This window comes from Pongo abelii, chromosome 2 (assembly GCF_028885655.2).
Source record: "Pongo abelii isolate AG06213 chromosome 2, NHGRI_mPonAbe1-v2.0_pri, whole genome shotgun sequence".
NCBI lineage: Eukaryota > Metazoa > Chordata > Mammalia > Primates > Hominidae > Pongo > Pongo abelii.
Window position 1 is genome coordinate 25,495,364 of NC_085928.1, and position 26,700 is coordinate 25,522,063.

Below are 26,700 nucleotides of genomic sequence, written 5' to 3' on the forward strand. Positions count from 1 at the left end.
ACCACCTCCATGAAGCACTGTTATGACTTTGGGAAGGAAAACAGATTGATTCTTTCCCCTCTCATTTTGATTTGCTTTGGAGAAATAAAGCTCCTTGTTTACACACGTTCAACAATCCTAATCAAAAGTAACAGTTAAATTGTAATTGTCCCCTTTTTATTAATGAAGAGTAATGTCTGTGCTACTCAAATTATAACATCTTATTTGCAAAATTGTGGTTGTTTTTACTGTGATATAGTATTGTAGTGCAGTACTATTCACTGGGTAATGATGTTGGTAATAAGTGATAGGCTCTCATTGGTAATTTTCCTGTTATCATATATTTGCTAACATTAATTTTTTCACATTTGTTTTTAATATAGGGGATTATTTTGCAGATAAAATCTTAGGTAGGGTTGAGAGATATACTGTGACTTGTTTGAGCGGGAAGAAGTAAATAAAGCTCTTCTGTCCTTGAAAACGTTAAAATGCTTTCCTGACATACATGTTGCCATGTAAAGCCACTGGTATCTTGATTTTCATGCTTCCCATTAATCCAGTGACACCTTCTGGAACCATTCTGAATTATAAGGATTTATTTGGGGAGGCTGATGATTGAAAAAACATATAGTGATTTAAAATTTCCATAAATTGTCACATTTTGTTTTAAACTGTGTTCACTTACAAAATTTGCATTATGAATAGCTTGACTTCTTTTGGAGCCCAAATGAACCTGTGACTAGGTTTCAACAGAAACTCTATTTTTCTCTATAGATATGACATGCTTACTGGGTCCCAAAGTTAATTCTATACCAAAAAAGAGGAACAGACACAGGTTTTAGACTCAGAATTATGTTTAATGGAAACAGAACTTAACAAAAGTGTCTGGGTCAGTCCAGTTTCCTGGTGAGTTAGGGTGAAGACTCACTCCCTGGGTGACTTGCAGTCTTCTCCTAGGTATGACTCAGCAGTCTCCACTCTCACTTTGTTCCTTTGTTCCTGTTTGCTATGAACAGGATGGACAGAGATGGAGCCTTGATCATCTATAGAAGAGTAGCTTTCAAAACTTTATTCATGTGTTTATTTCTATATTTATTAATTTACTCTGAAAACTTTTGTTCAAACACAGTGTGAGTTGAATATCTAAAACTAATGAAGGCTGGTGTGATTAGGCCCAGAGCCTTCACCCATTCACTTCCCAGTGATTTCTGCCTCGCCACACCCATATTCATTCACATTTTATTTCCCTTAAGATAATGAGAAGCCCATGCGAGTGGTGGATGATGAAGACTTGGTAGACCAGCATCTCATCAGTGAGCTGAGGAAAGAGTACGGAATGACCTACAATGACTTCTTCATGGTGCTAACAGACGTGGATCTGAGAGTCAAGGTACAGTTTCTTATTTTGAATAATGTAGTGCTACTTCTTAGAATAGCAAATCTGAATTGTTTTGTTAAGAGTCCATTCAATGTACAAGTAAGCATAAATTATTTTATAAATGGGAAAGTTTTGAGATGGGCCAAATTTTCCATGTTGTCCTACAAATTTGCGTCCAGAAATGTGGTCTCTGACAAAGACTGAGTTGGAGTGACTTTCCACAGCCCAGCTACTTGACACAGACTAAATTCTCTTCTAACACCAATGTTTTACATTCATAAGACACTAGTTAAATAGCTATGATGTGCCAGGTCCTGGAGATAAAAGGTGAAGAGTGGTCTCTGCCTTCAAGAAACCCATATTTAACACAGGCCTATCTCAGAGGGGTCTAGAAGTGTGCCTCCTGATCCAATGTGGACAAGAGGGGTTTGTTTTTTTTTTTTTTTTTTTTTGAGACGGAGTCTCACTCTGTTGCCCAGGCTGGAGTGCAGTGGCGTGATCTCGGCTCACTGCAAGCTCCGCCTCCCAGGTTCATGCCATTCTCCTGCCTCAGCCTCCTGAGTAGCTGGGACTACAGTAGGCACCCGCCACCACGCCTGGCTAATTTTATTGTTGTATTTTTAGTAGAGACGGGGTTTCACCATGTTAGCCAGGATGGTCTCGATCTCCTGACCTCGTGATCCGCCTGCCTCGGCCTCCCAAAGTGCTGGGATTACAGGCATGAGCCACCACGGCAGGCCAAAAGTTTGGGGTTTTACACCTACTTTCTTTCTATGCTTACGGACAAAGGTTCTGAACCATGAAAAACGATACCATGTAATAATAACAATAACAAAAATAGTCACTTTATCAAGTGCTTTCCTTATGCCTGGCACTTTCTTCAACCCTTTGCAATCCTTATCTCACACGTCTAAGATAAATGCTAACATTATTTTTGTTTCACAGAGGAAAAAACAGAGGCCCAGAATGGTTAAGTAACTAGCCCAAGGTCATCACGCAGTTAGTGCTGAACTTCATTCCCACAGAGGCTGGCTCCAGAACCCACTGTCTTAACAATTCTGGCATACTGGCACTATATCACTGAAAATACATTTTACTAAAGTTTATCTTAATACCTCTTTAAAGAATTCCCTAAACAATTTTTAAAACAACTTATCAAAATGTTCTTTTAAAATTCCAGGCTTCTGAAACCATGTGAAATGGAGAACATAAAAAATGTTCATGAAAAAGTCATCCATATACCGTGTTTGTGTGAGAATCTTCAGGGGAAAAAAAGGCTGTCTATGCTATCAGAATAGCTGACCCAACATGCAATATATTTCTGGATCTGGAGAGATGGCATCATTAGTTAATTCTGCACATGTGTAGTCTCATCTCTATTGAGAGAGGTTGGGCCAGATAATCTGTAAGGTCCTTACCAGCTCTCACATTCTGTGATTTACTGAATTCCCACAGAGGGCAGAGCTTCAAGCCATGTCCAGACTGCTCTCCAGTTTATGCTGATTACACTCAGCCAGCCCCTAAATCCATCTCAGGTTGCTTTTGTAAGTCCAGGCAGCTGCGATTCAGGAATCTGAATTTCATTGTCTTTAAGTTGGATCCCAACTTATTCCTGAGAATAGGTGAACAAAAATGACTTAAGTGATGCTTACTCAGTAAAACGATCCCTGGGACCACAGAACAGGCCCTGGTGGAAAACTACTCTTATTGCTCAGGTTACACACTCGAACATGTCATTCCATTTAGTTTCCTGTGTTAGGTACAGTGTTTCTCAGTTCTTCTCCAGGTGTTAGTAAATAAGAACGAGCTTAGTCCCAAAGGTAGAGAAGTGAACCTAGGACTTGTATGGTGAGGAAGGCATGGACCCTTTCCAATAAAAGGAGCGTAGTTAAGAATTCCTTGTAAAAGAGGCAGTTGTTTTATGGACTCCAACTCTCAAAACATCAGCAAAGGGTACTATTGCAGGAGAGCATTTATGAAGCAATGAGTCTTCTAGGCTCTGATTTCAAAGATTTCCCCAGAGCTCCTCTGAATTCGCACAGGTTCTCTATCCTCTGAATAGAGAGAAGAAATGCACTTGTACATTAAATGCATTCTGTTCTTTCTTAAACAGCAATACTATGAGGTGCCAATAACAATGAAGTCTGTGTTTGATCTGATCGATACTTTCCAGTCTCGAATCAAAGATATGGAGAGGCAGAAGAAGGAAGGCATTGTTTGCAAAGAGGACAAAAAGCAGTCCCTTGAGAACTTCCTATCCAGGTATATCACCTTTGGAGTTGCTAAAGAGGAAGGTGCAAATTTGTTCTGAGTGAGCTCATGAAAATGCCAAAGAAACACAGATCCCAAATGTGTTTACAGAGAGTAACCCTCCTTGGAGAAAAACCTACCCATCTCTGGCCACTGAGCTTCGTCTTGTCTTGTTGAAGTGTCTCTGGCTACAAGGCTGGCTGGCTTCAGCTCCAAGCATCAATGTTGATTTGGTGGCTCTGGATAGGTCTTTTCTCTGGTTTTTTTTTTTTTTTTTCTCTTTCTTTGGTACAGAAAATAGAATCCTGACCTCCCAAGAAAGTTAATTTACTCAGTCAGTAAATCTGGAGATCTCTGCGTGTAGCATTTTTATTTTACATATTTACTTACTAGGCCCTTTCTGGTTCCAAACAGGATTTGGCACACTGTGCTTGATTTTCCGCTTCCTTCCAACTCTGCAGGAAACAACAAAAGCCCCACTAAGACCTCAAAAGGAGAAATCCTCTTGACCCAGTTTCATGAATTTTTCGACACTGTCATTTATTGAAGGCCATCTTGTGGCAACCCCAGTGTCCATGGGGGAGGAGCATACCCAGAGAAGAGTGTAAAAACAACTCAATCTGTTACAGGACAGGGGTCCCAATCCAGATTCCAAGAGAGGGTTCTTGGATCTCACGCAAGAAAGAATTCAGGGCAAATCTGCAGTGCAAAGTGAAAGCAAGTTTACTAAGAAAGTAAAGGAATAAAAGAATAGCTACTCCATAGACAGAGCAGCCCCAAGGGCTGCTTGTTGCCCATTTTTATGGTTATTTCTTGATGATATGCTAAATAAGGGGTGGAATGTACGTGCCTCTCCTTTTTAGACCATATAGGGTAACTCCCTGACATTGCTATGGCATTTGTAAACTGTCATGGTGGTGGCGGGAGTGTAGCAGTGAGGACAACCAGAGGTCACTCTCATCGCCATTTTGATTTTGGTGGATTTTGGCTGGCCCCTTTACTGGAAACTGTTTTATCAGCAAGGTCTTTATGACCTGTATTTTGTACTGACTTCCTGTCTCATCCTGTGACTTAGAATGCCTTAATCGTCTGGGAATGCAGCCCAGTAGATTTTAGCCTCATTTTACCCAGCTCCTATTTAAGGTGGAGTTGCTTTGGTTTAAACGCCTCTGCCAAATCTACTTTTCTCCCTTCTCCTCCCCTCCCCCGATGTAGGATGAAACTTCTACAGAGACTTTGGGGCCCTAGGAGGTGCAAAGCTGCAGAAAACTAAACACAACAAACTTACAGAGGTCCCAGTATAAACACCACTCCAACTATACTGTGTGGTTAAGGGGCTCCAGAAACCGAGCAAGCATGTAATACACACTTAGTGCTTGAGCCCCCAAGCAGCATCTTTACTCATGTCTCTAAAAGCACATTCTCCATATGTGAGACAGAGCATTAAGAAGGATATGATTAGTAAGTGGGTAATCTGAATTTCTACAGATTTGTGAGGCTTGGGTCTTCTAGGATGTAACATCATGATATATAAAGGGTACAGAACTTACCATTCATCCAAGTTTTGAGTCTGTAACTCACTACCTATGTTGATCCTTTTCAATTAACCTGCCTCAAAAAATGTCTCACCCATAAAATTAAAAACGATAGCAAGCAGCTCTATCTCCATCCATCTCCATTTCACATAGCCATTATACCTGTGAACACTTTTTGTGTGCTAATCTCTGTGCCAAGCACGTCACCTTCATTCCCAAGTTTTACCCTTACAAGAATCCCATGATCTAAATACTGTGACTATTGTCATGTTGCAGGAGAGACAACTGAAGCCAATGGAGATTAAGTAACTTTCTCCATTGTCCCTGGGACAATTTGACTCCCCAAATCTACCTTCTTATCTTATGCTCCTTTAGAAGATATGATGTGAATTATTATTGGTTCTGAACCTAAAGGCCTAGAATTTGAAGCAAAGGAAGATACTCTTAAAACCACAGAATGTCGGCCCTGAAAGGAACCCAAGGCTCTTCCTTCATCCAAATTCTCAATGCAGTACAAGTATCCGAAATGGAAATAGAAGGCACACACACACCTTCATAAGGACTTAAAATCAACTCAGCCGTAGGGGCAGCCTCCACTGAGAAAGGGCTCTGAGCTTCACTGGACAATGGCTCTTTGTCTGGTCTCGGGGGTACTAAAACACCAACTTCTGATACAAGATCATCACTCCAGATGACGATAATTGAAAAGATTTATGCTAAGAGCTTTTCTTTTGCTCTTGAGGTGCTTTTGTTTTTTCTTTTTAAGGTAGAAATTCTTTAGAAGTTTATTTTTTATTTTAACAGTGTTAAATATATTTCAAATTACAAATTCAAGACCTCAGTTCCCAAACTTCTGAATTAGGCTTCTAAATTTTAATTTCCAATTTATAACCTAGCAAATTTTTGCCATCACTTTTAAGAGGGCTTTGAATAATGTTTGATCTTGCTTATGAACCCAGTAATTAAACAACTTCATCATTTCACATAGGCATTATACATTTAATACATTTCTTTCAATTATTTGAAATTAAACAAAATCTTTCTGAGTACCTAAAGATCTGTAAGTTAATAAGTTAATTTTACAAATACAGCGACTCTAACGTTCTCTCAGATGTTCTAAAAACTGCATACACTGTAAGATTTCAACTTACCCGCATGCCTAAACCAATTACTTAATTACACATTCTAATTTGGAGTTTCAAAGTTGTCATTTTATTAGGCCAAATTCTCTTAAGCTTCACAATAATATATTTTTATATATATACATATATAACCAGAATTTTATATATATACAAACATATATATAATTATTACTATATTACTATAATTTTGATTCTTTGGAAATTTTTTCTTCTTAATTCTAAATCTTCCAGGGTTAGTGATCTATCCCATTAAACTCAGGTTGCCCACCCTATAAAGCAGACAGTTATCATCCAGTTCATTGATGTTACTTAAAACCAGAGATCTGTCATGAGACTGGCAGCTACAGATATCCTCAGAGATTCTTCTCATCATCCCTAGGTAGAGTGTCTTTTTTATAACCACTATGTCAAGGGTTTCAAAATTTGAAAGGGAAAGCTGACATTATCTCAATTTTCTTCATTCACAAAAGCTTGTAATACTCCTGTAGGTTGATTACTTAAATTTTGGTTTTTTTTTAATTCTTAACAAAGTACAAATATTATAAAGTCTTTTGAACTAGATAGGATCCTAAGATATGTAAATGTATTTTCCACCTAATGTAAGAGTTTTATGGGCTCTTATCTTCATTACTACTATAGGAATATACATCTTTTATGGATATTCAGAGATATATATAATTACAATTTGGATGTCCCATAGCAGTGCCTGACTTGTGGTCACAACTCATAAAATCATTCTGCTAATAATTGTAATTTATTTGAAGGATTAAAGTGGAATAGTGTACTACTTAAAGGCACAAGCAAGACAAAATGAGTTTGATTCCAGGTTCCTCTATTTACTAGCTGTGTGACCCTGAGCTAATTACTTAACCACTCTGGGCTTCAGTTTTCTCATTTGCAAAATGAAAATAATAAGTGTATTTTTGTTTAAGACTATTGTGAAGGGTACATTCAATACTAAAGGTAATGATGGCCCAGGACCCAGTACAAAGCAAGTAGTCAATAAATGCTACTTATTAGTAGTCCTAGGGTCAGTTATTCTGGTCCTATAGAGAACTTTGCCATCCAGGAAGAGTTACCAGAAAGAGATTTAGTAAATACTCCAGAATTGAAACCCAGGCAAAGAGAAATGAAAAAAAAATTACAGTCCTGTGATTAAACCAGTATCCAAATGGGAATTTTCCTTCAAATTTGCTGAGTGGTTGATGGGTTTACACAGGTTAGTTTCAGCTGACCAGACCCTGAAGCCAGTCTAGTCTTCAATAGCACTCATTTGGTTCAGGGTATAATCACCTTTCCCTGAGACAGAAACCCCAAAGAGTGGGCAAATGCATACTAATTTGGGCATGCCAGTTAAGAGAAGCAAACACATTCATAGCTTGTAGTTTTTATTTACTGGGAAGCTAAAGTGACAGAAAAACAATTTGTCTAAAATAAGGGTCTGGGTCAGTTTCACAACTCTTGTTACATCTTTTGGAAGTCTCCTTCCGTGTCGTGAGCTGGGACCTTGTGTCTTAATGTGAAGGTCTGTGGGAAGCTGAATCATGACTTAGAGGAAATGACCTTCTTTTAGTTGTGTCTGGGACAGGGAGTCTGAGATCCCATCCCTCTCCAATCAGGACTGCATTCAGTGTGCACATAGGTAAACAAACCAAAATAGACCTCACCCAAAATAGCTCCTTCTGAGACACCCTACAGCTCTGTGTGAGGCCAGGAAGGCCAGTCTGGTTTGGATGCTGGCTAGGGGGCCAGCGCTGGTCTGGCATGCCTCCTAAGGAAGCAGGAGAAGTACCTGAGACTGTTGTGTTTGTGATCCGACAGCAGTTACTATTCCCTTTCCTAAGAAACCTTGGACAGTCTCAGAGGCTCCTTTCTTGTCCTTTGTGCCAAACACATTCAGCTCCCTGTCCTTGGTAGAGATTTTAGTTTTTCTTTCCCTTTAAAAAAAAAAAAAGCAGAGGAAGTGAATGTAATGTCACAGCAAGCAATACTTGGCGAGCCTTACGACAGACATCCATTCAGAGGTTGTATTTCATCAAACTATCATTTTCTCTTATTCACCCAAACCACTATTCCCTCAAGAGGCCATTTTCTTTGGGGTTGAAAACTCTCATGTTCACTCCTGATGCTAGAAGGGGCACAGGGATCGAAGCCATGAATAAAATTAACTGGCTGTCACCTCTGTGAGTGCACTAACACCCTGCGGTCACCTGCACTGAAGGCAAAAAGCAAAACACCAGTGAAGATGGAAGTTGAGACAACGCTATACAGTTGCCCCTTAGATGCATACCCTCTCTCTTTTATACCCTCTTGCAGACCCTGATAGCACCAACCAAAATATCAGTGTCTGAGGGTAGCAGATCGGGGAAACCATGGGACCAGGAATCAGAGAAGTGTCTGTATTTTGGTAATGCCTTAGATTTACTAGTTGGGCAAGTTATTCGCTTCTCTAAGCCTTGTTTTGTTATCTGCATCATGGGGAAAATAATCCGCAGCCTCACTGAGCTCTAATGAAGAACCATATTGCGTTGGTGAAAGTGAGCTATAAAATGATACACAAACCTAAGGACTGAATAGGTTATTTGATGGTGCCGTGATGGATAACGTCAATGTCTGTTAATGGATAAAGTTCCACACCCAGAAGCCTGCAGATTAAGACACAATCTTCTATATCCATGTTATCATGTGGCTAACTTGCATTGATAGGTTTGAGAGTTCAATTTTTGTAACAGTCCTGTGAACAACATGCTGCTGTTTTTGATTTTAGAAATAAGGAAGGCCGGGCGCCGTGGCTCACGCCTGTAATCCCAGCACTTTGGGAGGCCGAGGCGGGCAGATCACCAGGTCAGGAGATCAAGATCATCCTGGCTAACACAGTGAAACCCCGTCTCTACTAAATATACCAAAAATTAGCCAGGTGTGGTGGGCGCCTGTAGTCCCAGCTACTCGGGAGGATGAGGCAGGAGAATCGCTTGAACCTAGGAGGCGGAGCTTGCAGTGAGCCGAGATCATGCCACCGTACTCCAGCCTGGGTGACAGAGTGAGACTCTGTCGCAAAAAGAAAAGAAAGGAAAAGAAAAGAAAAGGAAAGAAAAGAAATAAGGAAAAACTGAGACTTTGGTGAATTGAGTGACGTGCTCAACGACACCCAAAAAGACAAAAAGCTTTTTCTACTAGTCTACTGTGTTGGAACTGTAAAAACAGAAACTAAGTTTACTATATATTCTAAAATCTTATGGTTCTAGGCTTAATATCATTCCACTTCATAGAAGTACTTCGTAAGCATTGGCTCTTGTTAATAATAGGGTACATTTTAGAAATTGCATTTGCCTCTGGAAGAACCACTGGCTACTGAGGAAGGTACATAGGGTTTTGTTTTTCCAGGAATCCTCTTCGAACCTTTAAACCACTCTCCCATTTTCCTCTTTCCTGTCACTGTAATCTACTTAAAATTCAGTTATCTTTTTCTACTCTATCTCCTATCCACATATTCATTTCTTAAACCCCTCTAAACTCTAGCAGTAACTCTATTAAGACCAGTTCTCTTCAGTTGTCCTCTGAGTTTCTCATTTCCATTGCTACAGTTTAATGCACAATTTTGGCCTGTCTTCATTGCATCTGAGAGTTTGTCTCTCCGCAAGTGACCTCATTAGGCATTGTGACCACAGACTCATGCTTGACACATCATGCAAATGCCAAAGCAGAAAGACTGTGAAGTTACAACAGAAAAACTACAAGACTGTAGCAATGCAGTTTAATGGCTTTGAGAAGCTATGGGACAGTTCTAAGCATGTGTTTTTTTCTTTTTTTTTCTGGGCACAGAAAAAAATTGCTAGCCTAAGTCACTCTGGTTTCCTACATTGGTTTTTATTGTTTGAAGCAGTAAGCAGTAATGGTGTCCTGCTTTTTTTTCCAGGTTCCGGTGGAGGAGGAGATTGCTGGTGATCTCTGCTCCTAACGATGAAGACTGGGCCTATTCACAGCAGCTCTCTGCCCTCAGTGGTCAGGCATGCAATTTTGGTGAGTGGGAAGCCACCTCATTACTGCTTTCCCATACCACTCTCCTCCCGGTCAATTCTAAAATGGAACATAGAAACTTAGATCATCAAAATGATTCCTAGTTCAGACTGTTCATGTTTCCAGACACATACTCTACTATATTGAGTATAAAGTTGCTTTTAGACTGGAGCTTTAGTCAACTGTGGATCTTTTTTTTTCCCTCAATATTCTCTCCTCTCTAGTTCTTCTTCATTCATGTGTTTGAAAATATCTTCTGATTTACTTTTAATGATCTGTATCATTTGTCTTCAGTTTTTTTTAAATTGTCTCACTTAGGTGTTATCATTCACTTAGGTAATACTTGAATATCTACTTACATACCATCACTGGATACTCCATAGATTAAATGTCTTTTTTAAAATAGGAATGGCTCTGGGAATAATGTATTAATTGAAGCAGACTATATTGCCCTTCTCTTAAAAATGATTTTTATCTTCAAAACTCAGAAGACTTAGTGAATGAATTCTTTTTAAAAAAGGATTTTTATCTACAACTGAGCACTAAGAAAGTAGCAAGGTCTCTTAAATAAAACCTTATTTTAAAGACAAGCAGGCCAAAGAAAAGCATAGTTTACTGTTTTTTTGTAGTGAATCGCTCAGTATTTTGAAAACGAATATATGCTTTATTTACCAAACATTTTTATTCTAGTGTCCTGAAAGAGCTAATGTCATTTTGGATATGGATATATACGCAGTAAAATGAATAGTATATAGAACTTACTACTAAGTTTGATGATAAATCAGGGAGATGACTACAATTTCAAAAGTAGAAGTCATGAGTGAAATCTCGTATGAGATATGCCTCTGCAGAAGGAGAATTTTGAGAGATTCACTGGGCAGGGACAGGGGCAGGGGGAAGTAGCTAAGGGCAACAAATTAAAAAATTCTCCATTAGAACATAGATGAATCACCATTATTTTGATGCCTCTATTAGGAGGAAGAATCATCTACTAGTTACAAAACTGTGCTTGATTTTTTTTTAAAAAGGGAGGAGTGTAAGTTTTGTAAAGCATTAACAGAGCCAAGGTCCTTGTTATGACCTAGTATGTGTAAATTATAAGTACATTTTAATTTTAAGATATGAAATAACTCAAAGGCCAAAACCAAGCTCGTAATAGTAAGAACAACAGAAAATTCAGAAATTTTCATTTGTACTCCTATTATCAAGGTTAATAATTTAAGACTTTATATTAACATATCAATTTGATTGTGCCAGTATTATTAAGCACACTTTAAATTATTTGTAGCCACCAATGTGGCCAGTTAAGATAGAAATTCTTACAGCAGTTAAGAACCTTTACAAGAAAAATATAAATAAAGCCACAGTTTTTTAATTTTCCAAAGATGCTTTTGTAGCAGCTATTTGGTGGTACTTTATTTTTAAATCTCTGCACACAGATCCTATGTCACACTGTGAAAGCAAACCCTTTTGTACTATACCTGAAATGTGAACAAGTCATGTTCACGTTTATTAATTAATGAATAATAAATTGATGATCTTCCCTTTTGAAAACATGACTAACCAATATGTAGAACAGAATACTTCACTTCTCTGGGAAAAGAGTAAAGGTGAAAAAAACATTTTTTTGAATAGCATTTTGCCTAGATTTTAGCTTCTCCTTAGAAGTGCCCTCCCATGGCAGTGTTCAATTTTCTCTCCTGAACAATAAACAGCACCAACAACCTTATTATTAGTTCCAAGTTATTATCCTGACTAGGTTGGAACTTTATTTAAAACTATGAAAGCTTGATATGATGGCTTGACAACCCCTTTGTTCTCCTATTTTCTTTCTCTGGAATCTCTTCATGTGTACTTCATCTTCAAAAGAATTCCAACAAGCTACCAAGGCATGACCTTCCCTCCTGTCCTGAAACTTTAGCAGAGGATATGAAGACAAGCTGTGCTTGCTTAAATGTCTTCCCTTTGGATCCTCTAAATTAGTGATAAAAACATATCCTTTAAGCCAATACAGTTTTATGTGAGGAAGCAGAACAATTTCAATTTCTTTAACCATCACAATTGATGGAGTCTGTAGTCTTTTCTCTGAAAGTTAAGTTATCCTAAAAGCTGTTATAAATTCAGAACACTAACTAGCTTAGATCTGCTCAGATATTTTAATGTTCCAATGAATTGCTTCATCTGTTCTTTTTTTTTGAGACCGAGTCTCTCTCTGTCGCCCAAGCTGGAGTGCGGTGGCGCCATCTTGGCTCACTGCAACCTCCGCCTCCCGGGTTCAAGTGATTCTCCTGTCTCACCCTCCTGAGTAGCTGGGACTACAGGCACGTGCCACCACACCCAGCTGATTTTTTTTATTGTTAGTAGAGATGGGGTTTCACCATGTTAGCCAGGATGGTCTCAATCTCCTGACCTTGTGATCCGCCCATCTCGGCCTCCCAAAGTGCTGGGATTACAGGCGTGAGCCACCGCACCCAGCATGGCTTCATCTTTTCTCTTCTTTTCTTTTCTTTTTTTTTTTGTCATTTAGTAGAATGAGAATCACAGTTCATCTTCTTTGAGGTTTTGAAAGTATTTGCTTCCTTATGGTAAAAATTTAAAATGGATTATTCTTCTCAATCAGGTTATGCTCTATATTCTTTTTAAATTTAAGAGGTTTTTAATTGTCAGATATCAGGGCTTTGAAGTAAAAGATGATTTCTAATCCTTTCCTCTAATTCTATGGTTTTCTTTTTTCTCTCAGGTCTGCGCCACATAACCATTCTGAAGCTTTTAGGCGTTGGAGAGGAAGTTGGGGGAGTGTTAGAACTGTTCCCAATTAATGGTAATGTGTTGTTATCTTGAAACAGTATGAACTAGTGTTAAGTTCAGTTAAATTACATTAAGTTATGTGCAAGCAGTGGGTGTATCTCTAAGGTGAACAAAGTTCATTGAATCCCCCTCCCACTTCATGCACTTGTGCATGTGTGCCTGTGTGTGCACGGGATATGCAGGGGAAGGGGTGTGGAGTACAGGGACTAATATTATTTCTAATAGAAACCATTCCAAGTAACAGTAAAAATATCCATTTTTCTTAACTAAAATAATGCTTTTTGGGGGTCCATATAGGCCCTTATGGTTTACAAAGCATTTTCTTCTATTTTATATCATTTAATTCTCACAATAGTTTTGTGAGGCACATAGGTCATATCTCATTGATTCCCTTTCAACAGATAAGGACATACACTAAAAGGCTCAGAGAAGCTGAAAGATACATACACTAAAAGGCTCAGAGAAGCCGGGCACAGTGGCTCACGCCTGTAATCCTAGCACTTTGGGAGGCCGAGGTGGGCAGAACACTTGAGGTCAGGAGTTCGAAACCAACCTGGCCAACATGGTAAAGTCCGTCTCTACTAAAAATACAAAAATTAGCCAGGCATGGTGGCATGCGCCTGTAGTCCCAGCTACCTGGGAGGCTGAGGTAGGACAATAGCCTGAACCTCGGAGGTGGAGGTTGCGGTGAGCCGAGATCACACCACTGCACTCCAGCCTGGGTGACAGAGCAAGACTCCATCTCAAAAACAAAACAAAACAAAACAAAACAAGACTATTGACTGAAGGTTTCAGAAAGCAAATCCAGTCCTTTCTTCCAAGACCAAACTCTTTAAATAATGTGTGTAAAATACTTGGCAGAATGCCGAACACAGCGGACTTGAAAGTGTCAGCTCCTTTTCTCCTTCCCCTCTATTCTTTTCACTATTCACAATAGTTTAAATATTCATCTAGATCTTAACATAATTGATATTTTCACTTTTAACAATGAAATAAGCTTTTTATTATAAAGATGTGTCAAAAGGAAAGCTGTAGTTACAGGGAAGTAACTAAGCTAATTGGAAATAAACTTAGAAATACAAACTATATAATCCTTGTTAGTGACAAATTTTAAAGAAATTAATCTTGCCAGGATTAAATTAAGGAATTGGTTTTATACTTTGTAACATTTCTACAAAAGACACATCATGTGCCCCAAAGTTTGACCCTAATCATGTTGCAGAACAGCAGGGACATTTAATTTCTAGTAGAAAAAGCCCCAGCAAATTTCTTTAATTAGATTTTGAACTAAAGAGACGAGGCTCATAGGTCCTCCCTATTCTCACAGTAATTTCCTCACACTTTTAATGTTTTCATGGGCTCTGACTGTTTAATCCACTAACAATAACTATTCCAATGTTATTCTAGGGAGCTCTGTTGTTGAGCGAGAAGATGTACCAGCCCATTTGGTGAAAGACATTCGTAACTATTTTCAAGTGAGCCCGGAGTACTTCTCCATGCTTCTAGTTGGAAAAGACGGAAATGTCAAATCCTGGTATCCTTCCCCAATGTGGTCCATGGTGATTGTGTACGATTTAATTGATTCGATGCAACTTCGGAGACAGGAAATGGCGATTCAGCAGTCACTGGGGATGCGCTGCCCAGAAGATGAGTATGCAGGCTATGGTTACCATAGTTACCACCAAGGATACCAGGATGGTTACCAGGATGACTACCGTCATCATGAGAGTTATCACCATGGATACCCTTACTGAACAGAAATATGTAACCTTAGACTCAGCCAGTTTCCTCTGCAGCTGCTAAAACCACATGTGGCCAGCTCCATTCTTCCACACTGCGTACTACATTTCCTGCCTTTTTCTTTCAGTGTTTTTCTAAGATTAAATAAATAGCAAACTTTCACCTATTCATGAGTTATTATTGAAACCTTAAATCATAAAGACATTTAAAAGAATTGTTTTTCTAACTGCAGGGGCTCTAGTGCTAAATAATGGTACTGAAAATTGATATTATTTTCCTTTTCTTACATAAAGGACCTTATTTGGCATATAAAATTTTATAAAATATGTATTTAAAGCTCTTTCTTATTTTTGTATTAATTGGTAAGTGAAAACTCTGTTAAAGATCACACCACAAATGTTTTCAGGAAACATCTGAAAAGATAAAACAAAGAACAAATAACTTTTAATACTTACTTAAACTGACACTTTTTGAAATGCCAGTCTGAAAATAATTAAGATATCTCTGCTTTGTATGAGTTTCTTTTATGAAACTTGATACCACAGGAGTCCAGTAATATTGGCCACAAAAGCCAGAGAAAGTACCAAGCCCAGCTTTGTTATCATAGCCACTTCCTGCCCTGCTTCTGTTGTTTTTAGTGTTTTTTTCAGATATAAATCGGGGCCCAGGAAATCCTCACCAGAATCTGGCACTGCAGCCACAGATGATACTTCCAGAGTTCTAGTAGACTGCTATGGAATTTCTGGCATGAAAATTCTTGACCCCTCACACTTTACCCCCTGTACAGCACAGGCATACCATGGAGATATTACAGGATCAGTTCCAGACCACCATAATAAAGTGGATATCGTAATAAAGTGAGTCACACAAAATTTTTGGTTTCTCAGTGCATATAAAAGTTATGTTTACACTCTTTTGTAGTCTATTAAGTGTATAATAGCTTTATGTCTAAAAAATGTACATATTTTATTTTAAAAATACTTTACTGCTAAAAATTGCTAATGATCATAATCTTTTTGCCTTGATGTTGATGGCTGCTGAATGATCATGGTGGTGGTTACTGAAGGTTAGGGGTGATGGTGGCAATTTCTTAAAATAAGACAGCAATGAAGTTTGCCACTTTGATTGACTTTTTCTTCATGAAAGATTTCTCTGCAGCATGTGATGCTGTATGATAGCATTTTACCAGTAGTACAACTTCTTTTGAAATTGGAGCCAATCCTCTCAAACCCTGTTGCTGCTTTATTAATGAAATTTATGTAATATTCTAAATCCTTTGTTGTCATTTCAATAATGTACATAGCAACTTATGCAAGAGTAGATTCCATCTCAAGAAATCACTTTCTTCGTTCATTCATAAGAAGCAAGTCTTCATCTATTAAACTTTTGTAATGAGATTGCAGCAATTCAGTCACATTTTCAGGCTCCACTTCTAACTCCAGTTCTCTTGCTATTTCCATTATATCTATAGCAAAGCTTCCTCCAATGAAGTCTTGAGCCCCTTAAAATCATCCATGAGGGATGGAATCAGCTTCCAAACTCATTGATCTTCATATTTTGACCTTCTCCCATGAATCACGATGTTCTTAACAGCATCTAGAATGGTGAATCCTTTCCAGAAGGTTTTTAATTTGCTTTGCCCAGATCCATTAGCGGGATCACAATCTGTGACAGCTATAGCCTTACGAAAAGTGCAAACGACTCCTTGATTCCTATGCTGCACAATAGATATTGTGTTAGCAGGCATGAAAACATTAATCTCCTTGTATATATCTCTATCCAAGTTCTTGGGTAACTGGATATATTGTCAATGAACAGCTATATATATATAATACATATATATTATGGTGGTCTGGAACTGATCATTTATATATTTTATATACATATATAAAATATATAATATATATATAAAACATAATATATATATATATTTTTTCGAGATGGAGTCTCGCTCTGTCACCCAGGCTGGAGTGCAGTGCTGCGATCTTGGCTCACTGCAACCTCTGCCTCCGGGGTTCAAGTGATTCTTCTGCCTCAGACCCCCGAGTAGCTGGATTTACAGGCGCCCGCCACTACACCCAGCTTATTTTTGTATTTTTAGTAGAGATGGGGTTTCACCATGTTAGTCAGGGTGGTCTCGAACTACTGACTTTGGCCTCGGCCTCCCAAAGTGCTGGGATTTACAGGCATGAGCCACTGCAACCAGCCCAAACAGCAATATTTTTAAAAGATTCTTTTTTTTTCTGAGCAGTTAAGACTCAAAAAGTGGGCTTAAAATATCCAGTAAACCATGCTGTCCATAGACATGCTGTCATTCAGGCTTTGTTGCTCCATTTATAGAGCACAGGCAGATTAGATTTAGCATAATTCTGAAAAGTCATAGGATTTGGGGAAATGGTAAATGAGCATTGATTTCAACTTAAAGTCACCAGCTGCGTTAACCTCTAACAAGGAGTAAGCCTGTTGGTCGAAGCTTTGAAGTGAGGCATTGACTACTCCTCTCTAGGTACGTAAGTCTGAGATGGCATCTTCTTCCAATATAAGCCTGTTTCATCTCTTTTGAAAATCTATTGTTTAGTGTAGCCACTTTCATTAATTATCTTAACTAGATCTTCTGGATAACTTACTGCAGCTTCTACATCAACATTTGCTGCTTTACTTTGCACTTTTATGGATGGACAAGGCTTCTTTTCTTAAAACTCATGAACCAGACTCTGCTACCTTCAAACTTTTTTTCTGAAGCTTCCTCACCTCCCTTTAGCTTTCATAGAATTGAAGAGAGTTAGGGCCTTGCTCTGAATTAGGCTTTGGCTTAAGGGAATTTTGTGGCTGGCTTGATCTTCTATTCAGATGACTCAAAGTTTCTCCATATCAGCAATAAAGCTGTTTTACTTTCTTCTCATTCATGTATTCACAAAGTAGCATTTTTAATTTCCTTCAAGAACTTTTCCTTTGCATTTACAACTTGGTTGTTTGGCATAAGAGGCTTAGCTTTCGGCCTGTCTCAGCTTTTGACACACCTTCCTCACTAAGCTTATTCATTTCTAGCTTTTGATTTAAAGTGAAAGATTGCAACTTCCTCTCACTTGAAATACTTGGAGGCTATTTTAGGGTTATTAATTGATCTACTTTCAATATTGTGTCTCAGGGACTAAGGAGGCCTGAGAAGAAGGAGAAAGATTGGAGAAAGGTTGGTTGTTGGAGCAATCAGAACATACACAACATTTATTAAGTTTACTGTGTTATATAAGTGTCGTTCGTGGTGCCCCCAGTAATTATAATAGTAACATCAAAGATCGCTGACTACAGATTTTAATAACAGAGATAATAATGAAACAGTGTGAAATATTGCAAGAATTACCAAAATGTGACACAGAGACATAAAGTGAGTACATGCTATTGCAAAAATGATGTCAACAGACTTCCTTGATGCAGGGTTGCCACAGACCTTCAATTTGTAAAAAATGCAGTATCTGAGAAGTATAATAAAATAAGATGTGCCTGTACTTACTTGCTAATGGACCTATTACCATACTGACATCTTATAAAAAAAATTACAAAGAAGGAGATTATATCCAGGGATTCTTTTTGTTTTCAAGGCAAAGGTTACCAAGTTACAATGTACTAAAGTAGCCGGAATGCAAAGGAGTATAATCCTTGTCTTTGAAAAGAGAGCATTTGTTTCAATCATATGGCATATCAAAGTAAACTTTCTCCCTTCCTCCCTCCGTTTGTTGCTGCTGCTGCTTCTTTTTTCTTTTCTTTCTTTCTGTTTTTTTTTTTTTTGGAGAGGGTCTCACTCTGTCACCCAGGCTGCAGTGCAGTAGTGCAGTCTTGGCTCACTGCAAACTCGGCTTCCCTCAAACAATCCTCCCACCTCAGCCTCCCAAGTTAGCTGGGACCACAGCCATGCTCCACCATGCCCAGCCATCCTTGCTTCTTTACTACATTTCTTTTTTCAACAAATATTTATCAAGTAATATTGTCAAGTAATATTTATGAGCTTCCCCTCAGATAGGCATTTAGCATCATGATGGCACCATCCTCTAACAATAATGGGAAGGCTATTTTCCACTATTATTAATCATTAATACTCCAAATCATTTTAGTATTATTAATTCTAATAAGTACAGAGATTAATAAATGCATTCAAACCACATGTGAATATTTGCTATAGGCTTATCTGTGCCTACTGTATGTTCAGATTTTTCTTTATATCTGAACTTTGTTATAAATAAATGACAGTAAAAATGGAATTTATAGTTCAATGAACTTGATAAATCACTTATTCTGCCATTCATTTTCCATAAAGACCATTCATTCTTCCTTGTTTTACAGGCAACTGAGCTCCAGAAAGCTCAAGTGACTTTAGAACTCAGTTCTTTGTGTGTGAATTATGCTCCCATCTCATCCCTCTTCCTTGGTGGAGCATTTTCCTCCTCATTTTTTCTTGGACAGTCTGTACATGCTGCTTGAGGTGTGCAGGAAGGTGAGCCACGTCGAAGTGTACTGCTTTTAAATTTTTGCCAGGATGAAGCATAGCCCAAAGTTGCCAATAAAAATGGATTTCTTTACCTTTCCGAAATTGTGTGATGACAATTTCTAAGTAAAGGACCCAAATCATCTCAACCTCAGGAAATATAATAATGAGGGAGCCAGGAGCAGTGAGGGGCTCACACCTGTAATCCTAGCACTTTGGGAGGCCAAGGTGAGCGGATCGCTTGAGCCCAGGACTTCGAGACCAGCCTGGGCAACATGGCAAAACCCCGTCTCTACAAAAAAATACAAAAAATTAGCTGGGTACGGTGGTGTGTGTCTGTGGTCCCAGCTATTCAGGAGGCTGAAGTGAGAGAATCGCTTGAGCCTAGGAGGTTGAGGCTTCAGTGTGCCGTGATCACGTCACAGCACTCCATCATCCTGGGTGACAAAGTGAGACCCTGTCCCCCCACCAAAAAAAAGAGGGAGTTTCATCTCCCAAGAAAATGAATTAGATAGGAATAATAGAAAATTTACTCTCAGAATAATAGGGTTCTAGCTCCTGCAACCAAAAAAAGGTAGTATTTTTTTACAACCTGAGATTACTTTTTCAAGCATTTCTCCAGTTCCACTGGCATTGAAGTAATAGTTAGCAATGCATCTGAGCTTTTCTTCCTCTAATGAGCAGGCAGAGAAGTCACAGATCATCATTTGGAGGACTATAAAATAAGCCATAGCTTAGCAAAAGTACCAAAATACATTCAGAGGATGCTATTGGTAAATGTCCTCAAAGCCTATAATCTGGAAAAATACAAGGTATATCTCTGAAACTGTGAGGATTAGCAAGCTAGCTAACCTGAATCTCTGTCTTCTGGTAGTATAAACTAGGTAGTTTCAAATCTGAGTAGTTTCTCAGATTTCTTCCCAAACTCCCAAATAAATGAGAAAAATAAAATACAGTTTTATAATTTTTGAGAAAGATTATGGGATTATGGTATTTAAAAAGAAAAGCATTCTGTAGAGTTGGGGAATCTGGCAGACTCTTGAGGACACAGCTTTGCCGAAATTACTGGTTGTCACAAGACTCTTCAAAAACTACTTTTCATCAGACATCTCCCAGGGCTCTGAGGTGAATATTAATTCAGCAGAAAGATCCTTTTCTGCCACATAGGCAGGAGGTCCAGACACAGGGGAGTGGGCGCAACCCAGCTGGTCCCATTTTCTGTAATATAGTTAACAATGAAGCTCATAAGTTCTCAACTTCTAGAAGCCTGGAGGATGGAAGCAGCCCGAGAGTAGGGTGAATGATGGCCTCAGTGGGCCCTTCTTAATGTATCTCAGTACTGAATGTGTGCAGATTGTAGAAAAATAGAAGGCCCTTGGAAAGAACCTCTGTTCGTTTTGCTCCCTGCTCTCCCTGCCGGATTGCTTTTCTTTCCTTTCTCTTCCTTGGCTGTCCTTTACTTCATGGTGTGGGGTGTGCAGATAGCAGGTTGTGGCTTGGTGAGTGCTCTTCACTTCAGGTCAAGGTAAGGCACAGTTAACATGCTAACTACTTTCCTCAGTTCTCTCTGAGTTGTGTCTCCCGGTGCCAGACTTCCTCTTAATTTTGCACATTATTAAAGTCCAAAGAGTTAAGATTTGGTGATGACGGGCAAAGGGCCAGCTGTCACAGAAATCAATGGGTATCATGAAAAGGCCACTGGATTTGGGAAAACTGGGTTCCTGTCCTTGCCCTGCCATGTACTTACCTGTGTGACTGGAGGTGAGATGTTTTACCTATGGGCCTCAGTTTCTCATTACAAAACGACAGAGAAGACTAGATACCTAAGTTCCTAAGTTTGTGACATTTGTGAATTTTTCTTGGCCTTCTGTGAGTAGAGTGCTAAATTTAGAGGCTTCCTGTGGTTGAATTGATGTTCAATTCTCAGGGAACCCAGACTTCTCAGTTCAGAACCCAGTTCCAGATTTTTGTGGGAATAGGGAAAGGTATTAAATAACTCCATTGAATTCTTTCCTGCATAATGCCCTGCTGTGGCTGAGACTCAATGAGGTCATCACCTCCAATACACAGAACCCCTCATCATCTCCTTACAGCCAGACTGGAGCTTCCAAGGACATCAGGTTGGCAAGGATTGTGAGCATCCTAAACATCTAAAGAGTCCCTCTAATAAGGGACATATTTGTTCTTCAACAGTTTCCTAACTTGAGACCACAAATGCGTAATCTCTCCAATATTCTAAAGCTTGGACAAACTGGGCAGCCCCTGAGCAGACCGCACAGAGCTTAAATGTCAGTGCTTTCCTTCCAGAAAGAAAAAGAATGGTCCTACACCTCCCAATCCATGGGGTGATACATGTGCCAAGGGAGCCGGGTGAAGAAGTGGTTGATTTTAAATAGCTAAGACTGCCCACGGGCAAACGTTCTTTGGCTTTTCTACTCTGCAATAAGCATACCTTCCTCTCTCCTCGTCCTTTTCTCCTTTCCCTGGCCCCTCTATCAATAATTCTGGCTCTCAGATGACTACAATTGATTAGGTGTAACTGATAGGATAAAGGTGACACCCTTCCCAAGGCTATCTATAATGCAAAAGGATATCCAAGAAAAAGACAGGTAGGGAACACCTTGGGAAACCATTTCTGGAAGACAGCCAGTCCCTGCTGTAGACAAGCCTCATTTTCCTTCCCCCAAATGTTAAAGAGTAAATTTCTCCTGTAGCCTTAGCTCTCTTTTCTATCTTTGGCTTGCTTTTTATGAACTATCTTTAGAGTGCCAAATTAGAACAGGGTAGGCAGAGGCAGGAATATGCCCAAATTTGGGAAGATCTGGTTGGGAATAGTCGAAAGCCTTGATATGTGCAAAGAACCATTTGGTCAACCCAGTTCTTAATACAGGATACTAACTTAAAATTTAGACTCAAGTTACACGATAATTCAAACATTTATTGTATTTATACTATTCTATATGTACTTTTCCAGGAACCAGGAATACAAAACTGACGTTTCTCTGTACAGAGGCTCAGACTAGTAGAGAACAGTTAGGTACACCGTTAATTATAAACTAATATGTATCATCAATTATGGGTTTTTATGGGGGTTTGGCAGGTGGAAGGGACCAGGGAGAGATGATGAGTGATGATGGTTATGTAGTCTTTAGGAGGATGGAATTGTAACATTGCTCTTCTTTTCATGCACCACATGATTTAGCAAGTACTTCATATTGGCTCCACCATTAACATGGTCAATGGCTTCTGGATACTCACAGTTCAGGCACAGTTTCTCCTGAAGATTTTTTACCTCTCCCATCTTTAAGAAATTGTCTGGATGTCCACGAAAGATGCTGACACTTGTATTAGTTCATTAAAAAACAACACCCCCTCCCTGAAATAAACTAAAAAGTAATGAATTCATAGAAAAAAATTTCACCAAGATTGAAACTAGAGAATATCCTTAGACTTGCACTTTGAGCTTTGAGAAATGTGTACCTATTCACCATTCCAAAGTGAAGAAACTCTGCAGTAGGAAAAATAATTAACACACTTATAGTCTACTGCCCATGCAAGGATCAGCTCCGGCTAAGAGGCCAAAGATGGGTGACATCGTTATGCTCTGCCTTTATTTTTTCTTTCTTACCCACTTAGCTTCCTAATTGGAGGAAGGAGGTGTGGTAAAGGTATATGAAGACTATGGTTTAATTAGACCAGAAAACATTGTCATAATCTCTGGGGTCATCAGAATGTCCAGTTTTGTCTCTTGGCCAAGATAAGGGCAGTGGGATTTATGATGTGTTGTTTATAGTCTGAAACTACTCTGGTGATCACCAGGGTCAGTTTCTTTAATGATGGTTTCCAACTGGCCTAACACATTAAGTAAGCCTGGCTGATAACATGACCAGACAGACATAAAGACCCTGTTGGGAATGACATTGAACTCTCAAAGTCAAGATTTCTTATACAAATCTATCAGCTGGAGAAAATGAAGGCAGTGTGGTATATGTGTGCAAATAAGGACATTATGAAGCTTAAGTATGGAATGTCTCTTGGACCCCCGATGTCATCTGTATTCTCTTTTTCTTCTTGTACTATATCCTTTGCCTGTAAATAAAAGGTTTATTTGATTATGCTGTGTGGAGTCTGGTTTTGCAGGGCAGAATATATATATTAACATATATACAAAATATTAAATCTAAAATGTTAAAATATTTTATATTGTACGTTAAATGTATAAGACATAAATATAAAACAAAATATTATATAGTATTTATAAGTATAAAATATAAAAAATTCTAATTACCAATTTCACAGCTTTGGAGAAAAGTTGTGTGCTGCTTTCAAGGAACTTCACTTAACCAGATTTCTCACCAAATTAGGGGGCTTAATCTAAAACAAGAGAAGAAACTAAAATTCAACTGATACTCCCTCCTCACAAACAGGAGACAGTAGTAATTGTATCTGTGTGGAACTGGCTCTCAAAGCAGGAGTTTCAAGCAATGTAGAGGAAAAGCACACACCCACAAAATTCCCTCACTGCAATTTTCTATGGCTCCTGCCTTCCTTCCACATCCTTAAAGTAGCTTCCAGCCCTTTAGAATAAGTTAAAGATGGCATTCAAACATTGTTCAGGAAAAGAGGGATTAGGTAAGGAAGATTCTATCTGTGCTATTTTTTTTCTGGCAAATATTAGGCCCAACTGGAATGTTAAACTCTGTTTAAATATGAGTACACAGGAACCTTAAATAAAGGGCCTATATAAAAGGCATACAAACACTCAAAAAATTGCTTACCTACAAAGAAAACACACACACACTTAAAATAGAGCAGGGAAACCTTTAACTTCTTGGTAATTCTACATGAAACAAAAAAGATTAATTTCTGATGGAAAAAAAGGGTGACTCAAATTATTTTCCAGACAAGCTGTCCCTTATATTAAATGGCTATAGAAAGTAACAAAAAATGCAAAACCTCTTTGAGTAGTAAGAGGAATAGAAAAAATCTAGAGTTAGTAAATAATTACTAGATGCTGAAGATATATATATATGCCAAACCTCAGGAAATTTATCAGTCAAAACCCTTTTCAGAAAAGAAAAATCTATTTTAAGACTGCTTCCAGCTGATAGATGAATTAGCATTAAAAAGTTATGAATGAGGAAGTTATGTCATGAACAAATTAAGTTCAATTAGTTGTGATAACTGGGATTAATAAACTAAAAGGCAAACTATTCATTCTTGAAAAAAAAACTATATATAGTAAAACATTTTTTAAAAGGAACTTCCAAGTTAAATTATGACAGCATAAATTCCTAGTGGCACCACAATTTTATATCCCACTAAGAAAGTACACCGCTAACTAAAAACAATGCCTTTTTATTACTTAGAATTTTTATTTTATATTTGTTTAAAGAGTGCTTAAAGACTGATTTATCATGTATCACTCTCTAATAACATAAAAGGGAAACAATAAGCTAAATAAATTAATAAAGCTATTCCTAAAACATTTTCCCATTTCAAGCCAGAATCTTTTGAATCACTATTTGATTCATTGCTGTAGATGTCTGAAGTTTTCCACACAGAATAGTTCTCTGCACCATTGAGAGAACTGATGATGATGCCTAATTTCTTAAGGGAGTTTCTCTGCTGTCTCCAGGACTTTTTTTCGAAGCTATCGATATCTATTCTGTATAATTTGAGGCTGTCATGTTCTTGTTCTTAACAGGAGGCATCAAAGGAAGATTTTCAGACAAGTAACACCTTTATTCTCTCCTCAAATGGTCCTTAAGTGGTGTGTTGACTGAAATGTCAAGAAGTTGTACTTATTCAGTCATGCCGAATACCTGCATGTACAGGCAAAGACAGCTTCATCACTACCATCACAAGGCAGCAGCTATTTTAACATGCTATTGTTTAAAACATCCCAATTTCAGAGATAGTAATATGTTAAAACATGAGTCTTAGAATTGATGCAATAGAGGATAGTAGACCTGGACAAAATACCCAGAGCTTATTAAGACAAACTGGGAGTTGGGAGGAAACACATCCTAAGTTCCTCATCTTTCAGTGAAGACAGTACATTAATAATTTTATTTTTTGAACTTGATAACATCATTTAGTTCTAAGTTGCTTTTAAAAATGTAAAACTAATCACTAGTAATAAAACAGACTAGGAGTATAGGTGTAATACATTTCAAATATTATAAAAAGCTTTCAGACCAGTTCAAAATACCAAACCTATACCAACTTTCTCAAAAAAAATTATTGAGTACTAAAGATAGGCCAAACTACACCTAATAATTCAATAAAAATATGCAAGTAACAATAATTAATATAACATTATTAATGATACCAATATTAACATTAGTATCAATATATTAACATTAGCAATATTAACGTCATATAATATTTACATTATAAAAAATGCAAACAGTATTATCCATAATAATGACAAATAGAATTTAATATTAAATAGCATTAGATGGGAAAAAGTGACTTTTAATTATTAAGGACATACATAAATCAGTTAAAATATAACTGGCATGAAGCTTTTTGCACCAAAAAAAAAAATGGTGAATGATACAAAATAGAAATAGCCAGAAATAAAATACAAGGGGAAAATAACAATAACCTTGTAATAAATTTTGTGCTAAGAAACAGAGAGCATATCTTCTGTTTAAATGCTCATGAAACATTCACAAAATTTGTCATAAAGGAAATAGTCATAATTCTATAAAAGGTAGACTATAGATATCACCCTTTAACCAAAGATATAAAAACCAGAAATTAATCATTAACAAAAATTGAGGTTATTGTGAATAAAAACTTCAAACACACTACCCTTGACTCGAAACAGAATAGTTGGAAAATAATGATAATAATAATATTATATTTCAAAGTCTTTGAAGATTGGCCTAAGGTATACATACTTCAAGCAACAATTCTACTAGTTATAAACATATTAACTAATAAATAAGAAAAAAATGTATTTCAGCTACACATAAAAGATATTAGAGCATAAACCCTAGGAAAAAACAAGATATACTTTAATAAAGCAAGAATTAATTAAAGAGAGGATTCTAGGAAGATGACAGACCAAGAAGCTCTGGAAATCTCTCTCCCCACTTAGACAACAGCACTGCACTGGCAGAATCTGTTTGATATGGCTGTTTTGGAACTCTGGAGTCTACTCACTGCTTACAATTTCCAAGGGAAGGCTTGGACTGTAAATTGTCTTAAATTTTGGTCAATTACAGCTCTTAGCACAGCAACAGCTTCCCATTCAACACTCCTTACCCCTGAGGCAGGTAACTATGCCTGTGTTCCTAAAATAGCCTGCAAACAGCTTATGATACAGGACTCAGGAGAGCATCCTGCAAAAAATTACCC

The 26,700-nt window shown here is 38.0% G+C and overlaps 2 protein-coding genes and 1 long non-coding RNA gene across 8 annotated transcripts in view; 1 reads left to right on the plus strand and 2 right to left on the minus strand.

Moving 5' to 3' along the window:
- The window catches only part of CCDC80 (coiled-coil domain containing 80), a 35,915-nt gene extending 20,900 nt beyond the window's left edge, over positions 1–15,015 (plus strand). For both annotated transcript variants that reach the window (XM_002813286.5, XM_024244588.3), the window contains 5 exons: positions 1,233–1,369; positions 3,471–3,619; positions 10,201–10,304; positions 13,042–13,122; positions 14,517–15,015. In XM_002813286.5, the coding sequence (XP_002813332.4) occupies positions 1,233–1,369; positions 3,471–3,619; positions 10,201–10,304; positions 13,042–13,122; positions 14,517–14,863 (818 nt within the window). In that variant the 3' untranslated portion in view covers positions 14,864–15,015. The remainder of the gene's footprint in view (positions 1–1,232; positions 1,370–3,470; positions 3,620–10,200; positions 10,305–13,041; positions 13,123–14,516) is intronic.
- Positions 829–9,468, minus strand: LOC129058478 (uncharacterized). Its single transcript, XR_008523603.2, has 6 exons — positions 8,847–9,468; positions 8,077–8,221; positions 3,998–4,062; positions 3,748–3,912; positions 2,776–2,969; positions 829–985 (listed from the first exon to the last, which is right to left on the minus strand). It is a non-coding gene; the product is annotated as an uncharacterized LOC129058478 (long non-coding RNA).
- The window catches only part of SLC35A5 (solute carrier family 35 member A5), a 48,032-nt gene continuing 31,463 nt past the window's right edge, over positions 10,132–26,700 (minus strand). For 2 of the 5 annotated variants that reach the window (XR_010139102.1, XR_008523213.2), the window contains exons 10-11: positions 23,618–23,703; positions 10,204–10,361 (exon numbers count right to left, since the gene is read on the minus strand). The gene's annotated coding sequence lies outside the window, so the exon portion shown is untranslated. Of the gene's footprint in view, positions 10,362–16,800; positions 23,419–23,617; positions 23,704–26,700 lie in introns of those variants that run through there. The other 3 variants (XR_008523216.2, XR_008523212.2, XR_008523211.2) reach the window with 2 other exon arrangements.